A 5,212-nucleotide genomic window follows, 5' to 3' on the forward strand; every position below is an offset into this window, starting at 1 on the left:
TCTACCACTTGAGCTACAGCGCCACTTCTGGTTTTCTGGTGGTTTATTGGAGATAGGAGTCTCACGGTCTCTCCTGCCCGGGCTGGCTTTGAACCGCAATCCTCAGATCTCAGCCTCCTGAGTAGCTAGGATTACAGGCGTGAGCCACCAGCACCCGGCTGTCCTAATTTTTTTAAAAATTAAAGGGATGCTGATATGCATGAGGCTAAGGGTTCAATTACCAGCACTGAATAATAATAGTACTTTTTCCTGATATATGACAGCTATTTGAAATACAAAATATGTTTGGCTTTTTCAATCATTTTTCAACTGATCACTGACCATTTCTGTAGTAAAACTTTAAGAATAGGCTGAAGGACAGGCATTAGTAGCTCACACCTATAATCAAACCTATTCAGGAGACTGAAATCTGAGGACCATGGTTTAAAGCCACCTGAGGCAGGAAAGTCCATGAGACTCTTATCTCCAATTAACGACTAGAAAACTAGAAGTGGTGCTGCAACTTAAAAGTGGTAGAGTGCTAGCTCTGAATGAAAAAGCTCAAGGACAGTGCTCAGGCCCTGAGTTCAAGCCCCATGACCACAAAAAGAAAAATTCCATTCATTATACTCACAAACTTCATTGCACTCAGTATCACTTAGGTTCTTGGCACTGCAAAATTTTTTTAGTTCGAAGTTGTAATACAAATTGGAAAAGGCCATCCCTAGGCAGTGCCCTGGAAATATTAGGAATACATGATCCAAGGACTGAGAGATTTCTGTGTAGCCCAGACCTGTAATGAGAATGGAAAACATTAATTCTATGTTCAAGAAGAAAAAGGCAGCAGCTTCTCTCCTGGACTGAAGCCTAGTTTTCCCCTGACTCCTGGTTTTTCTTCTCCCTTATTCCCATGATGATTGCCTGTGCAGTATGGGAGAGAGTACTGCATGTCTGGGAATATCAGGCAGGAAATGGCTGCGTGGGGACTCATGGGCAGTAGAGGCAATACAGGTGGGGCAGGCTTGTCTGAGAAGAGCTGGAACCTCCTCTAGGGAGTTGTTGGAGTGCCATCTGCAGATAGGAAGAAGAATATGGTCCATCCCTAAGTTTATAATTAAAATTTGGAGATCAAACTATCATGAATAGTTTTTTAGGAGACAGAGCAACTCTCTAAATACAGATTGAAATTGCTACTTCCTTTTTAAGTGGAAAAAAAAAGAACCTAAAGTCAATCTGAAGGAAGTGTTAGCACAAAGTGCAGATGAAAAAATACTGTAGAGGTGACTTATCAGCACATTTATTTAATCCTGACCCAGAGAGAGATAGCAGCATAAACATGAAGATGCCAGTTTTAGGTATGTATAGTGTGAATAATGGCTCAGTCTGAGTTCGTTCATTCTCTCTCTCTCTCTTTCTCCCTCCCTCCCTTCCTTCCTTTTTCTGTGTATGTGGTGCTGAGGAATCAAACCCAGGGCTTCATGCATGCTAGGCACTCTACCACTAAGCCACCTTCCCAGCGCATTACTTTTTTTTTTGGGGGGGGGGTCTGGTCGTGGGGCTTGAACTCTGGGCCTGGGCGCTGTCCCTCAGCTCTTCAGCTCAAGGTTAGCGCTCTCCCATTACCTTTTATATTGAGAAATTATGCTTTTCAGTGAAATGTAGATAGTTCAATTAATTTAGAAGAACTCCAGTCAAGATAAACAAATGTCTTTACTCCAGAAAGTCCCCTGGTGTATCACCTTTGTTCTTTTCCCCTCACCCTCAAAACAATCACTTTTCTGATCCTGTCTCCAAGATTCCTTTTACCTATTCACAGACACCAGGCATGGCGGCTGCTTCGGCTCAACACTGGATCTCTGGTGTTTAGCCACACTGCTGACTATTCCCTTCCCATCTCTAAGCAACAATCCACTGAATGCATGCATTCCAGTGTTTGTCCATCCACCTGGATCTGTATTCTTGGGACTGTTTGGCTCATAGCTGCTATGAACATTTTTGGGGAACACACACCTTTGTGGGCACAACTTCTGTAGCAGTTAGAGGGAAAAAAAACCAAAGTTGTTTTTTTTTTATGTGACGCAGACATGGACTTGTCCTCACCTTGTTCACTGGTGGCTAAGACTAGCACTGTGGGGCCAATGCTCAGAAAGGTCAGTATTATGACAAGTTTAACGCAAGCATTACCAGCATTGTCAAAGGAGAAGCTGATCATGTAGATGAAGGGGATGATGGCCCAGGCGTAGAGCATCAGCATCAAGACCACAGCTGGGGCGTTCCCATGCTGGGTGAGAGCCTCTTCATTGTAGTATAAAAACACCACCTTAGGAAAGGGAAAGGCATTCAAAATCTATCCTAAATACTGAAGAGTATGGTTATCTCAGCTTTAGGTATTTTTGTTTGTTAGTTTTGCCAGTCCTGGGCTTGAATTCAGAGCCTGGGTACTGTCCCTGAGCTGCTTTTGCTCAAGGCTAGCACTCTAACTTGAGCCATAGTGCCACTTCCAGCTTTTTTTGTGTGTGTGGTACTGAGGAATTGAACCCAGGGCTTCATGATTGGTAGGCAAGCACTTGACCACTAAGCCACATTCCCAGCCCTAATCTCAGCTTTAGAAGTAATATTCACAGGCACTTTCCTTCTTCCCCTCATCTTCCCAGGAAGCAATGAGCAAGTCATGGCCTCTGTTCTCAGGAGCTGTCCTAGGGACCAGTAGCCTAATGCATTACAATAAGGGGTGCAGAGATGCTTATAAAACACAATGGTAGAACAAAGCAGGAAGTGAGCTATTCTGTATCAAAAACAAAAACAAAAAAAAAAACACCAAAAGCCGAGCGCTGGTGGCTCACACCGGCAATCCTAGCTATTCAGGAGGCTGAGATGTGAGGATCATGGTTCAAAGCCAGCCCAGACAGGAAAGTCCATGAGACTCTTCAATTAACCACTAGAAAACCAGAAGTGGCATTGTGGCTCATGTAGTAGAGTACTAGCCTTGAGCTGAAGAGCTCAGGGTCAGCACCCAGGCCCAGACTGACAAACAAAACAAAACAAAACAAAAAAACCCCAAATCATCAAACCCCTGAATTACTCATATCAACCACAATCAAACACTTCAACCCTTCACTTCTATGGTGAGCTGTTTTTGGGCAATAGCATGTGTCCCAGGCACTGTCTCTCACTGGCTTGAGGGGACCGTTCTGTGGGTACCACATGAGAATCGCAGAGCAGGCCCCTCTGTTCCCAAGCATGCTAGAGCCAAGCAACCTTTAGTAAAAGGCTCATTGATACAGGCAATTCCTCATCCAGGGTTGACTTGTTCCGGTTCTGTGTAGGGACCATTCAGGAATCCCTGGTCTGCAGGAAATGCCCTTGGCACCACTCACTGCTTACCATTAACAGTAGAGTGGGGATAAGGGAGGAGATGAGGTCCCACAGCAGAGCAGAGAACCAGAAAGCAGTTATGCAGACACCGCTCACAAACTGCAGCTGTTTGGACTTCATGCATCTCTCTCTGACTGTCAAGATGGAAAAAGAGCTAGACAGAAAAGCTATCCCAAAAAGCAAGTTGACAATAAGATAATATCCTTTAGCGCCCCTGAAAAAGATAGGACATGGGGAGAGACACAATAGTTTAGGTAAAAATGTAACAGCAAGCTTCTTCCAAAATAACACTCGTAATTAAAATGAGACAAACAGTCCTTTCAGATAAGGGAGGAAGGATGCGGTGCTTACTGGTACAGGAGGCTTTCGGAGAGCTCCTCCTCCGTCTGCGGTTGAGGGTAGTTGGATGTGGTAATGGAAGCACTAGCGCCAGAAAGCAACCTGAAGAGCAGATTGTCCACCAGAGCCAGAGCCACGGCAGGGGAGTGGTATGCCTGGTTATTGAACAGTGCAGTAACTATGGTGGCATTGTCTTTGACTTCAAAGGAAGCTGCCACCACATAAAGCCTATCGAAGTTTTCGGGCTCCTCTTTTGCCTTTCTTAACAGGAACTCCTCTATAGGGTCTGCAAGGGAAGCAGAACACTTCAGGCAGTTGCCGGTGGGAGGGAGTCACATGGGCCCCTACATAGGCTCCCCAACCTTCTGTTCCTCCTACTTTTCATAACCAGCCCTACTCACCACCAAAGCTGGCCTCCTCTTGCCCTATACCACCTTGAATTCCAGGCTATCTCCAAGTCTTGTGTCTTTATCTTTTTCTTTCTTCTTTTTTTTTTGCCAGTCCTGGGGCTTGAACTCAGGCCCTGGGCACTGTCTCTAAGTTTTTTTTTTGGCTCAAGGCTAGCACTCTACCACTTAAGCTACAGCACCATTTCCAGCTTTTTCTTTGTATGTGGTACTAAGGAATTGAACCCAGGGCTTCATGTATGCTAAGCAAGAATTCTACCACTAAGCCACATTCCTAGCTCCTCTTTATCTTTTTTTAAAATAAGTTTTGCGTTGTGAAAATACTATACAGAGGGGTTGCAATTACATGAGCAAGGTAATGAGTACATTTCTTATCAAGCATTGTTGCCTCCTCCTTTGTTTTTCCCTACCATCCCTGCCCTCCCATCTCCACGACTACACTCCCCCCTCCCCCCACTCCATCTTTATCTTTTTTATGCTGGTCCTAGAGCTGGACCTCTGGATCTGGGCAATGTCCCTGGGTTCCTTTTGCTCAAGGCTAGTGCTCTATCACTTGAGCCACAGTGCCACCTGTGGCTTCTTTTTAGTAATTAGAGATGGGAGTCTCCCTGACTTTCCTGCGTGGGTTAGCTTTGAACCAGGATCCTTAGATCTCAGGTTCCTGAGTATCTAGGATTACAGGTATGAGTCACTAGCATGTCTCTCTTTTAAGTCTCTTCCAATTCTGTCTACTTTTCTCTTTCTTTTTACTTCAAGTGATTCTAGCCCCATCATCTATACCTAGACTATGTGACCCCAGATAAAGCTCCTCTCTTTCTATGCAGGACCTCCCATCTCTGCTTCAAAGGATACATCCGAACATTTTACATCCACCAACTTCCTTGCAGTCATTTTTACACCAACTTCTGGTCAAAGGAAATTTCAACATAATACATCTAACAGAGATGGACCTATATCCACAGGAGCCATGAAAGATGACACATTAAGAATGAAGGATTGGCTAGGTGCTGGTGGCTCACTACTACAACCTTCTTGTAACTCAGGAGGCTGAAATACGAGGATTGCAGTTTGAAGCCAGCCCAGGCAAGAAAGTCCATGAGACTTTTTTTTTT

General features: G+C 44.7%; 1 protein-coding gene across 1 annotated transcript in view; it reads right to left on the reverse strand.

Annotated features, from left to right (window-relative positions):
- The window catches only part of LOC105981893 (ATP-binding cassette sub-family A member 3-like), a 55,439-nt gene that overhangs the window by 11,276 nt on the left and 38,951 nt on the right, over window positions 1-5,212 (reverse strand). Inside the window, exons 11-15 of the mRNA XM_013011242.1 lie at window positions 4,953-5,005; window positions 3,706-3,979; window positions 3,364-3,568; window positions 2,080-2,299; window positions 610-772 (exon numbers count right to left, since the gene is read on the reverse strand). Of these exons, the coding sequence (XP_012866696.1) occupies window positions 610-772; window positions 2,080-2,299; window positions 3,364-3,568; window positions 3,706-3,979; window positions 4,953-5,005 (915 nt within the window). The remainder of the gene's footprint in view (window positions 1-609; window positions 773-2,079; window positions 2,300-3,363; window positions 3,569-3,705; window positions 3,980-4,952; window positions 5,006-5,212) is intronic.

The sequence above is a fragment of the Dipodomys ordii genome, unplaced genomic scaffold (genome assembly GCF_000151885.1).
Source record: "Dipodomys ordii isolate 6190 unplaced genomic scaffold, Dord_2.0 Scaffold14, whole genome shotgun sequence".
Lineage (NCBI taxonomy): Eukaryota > Metazoa > Chordata > Mammalia > Rodentia > Heteromyidae > Dipodomys > Dipodomys ordii.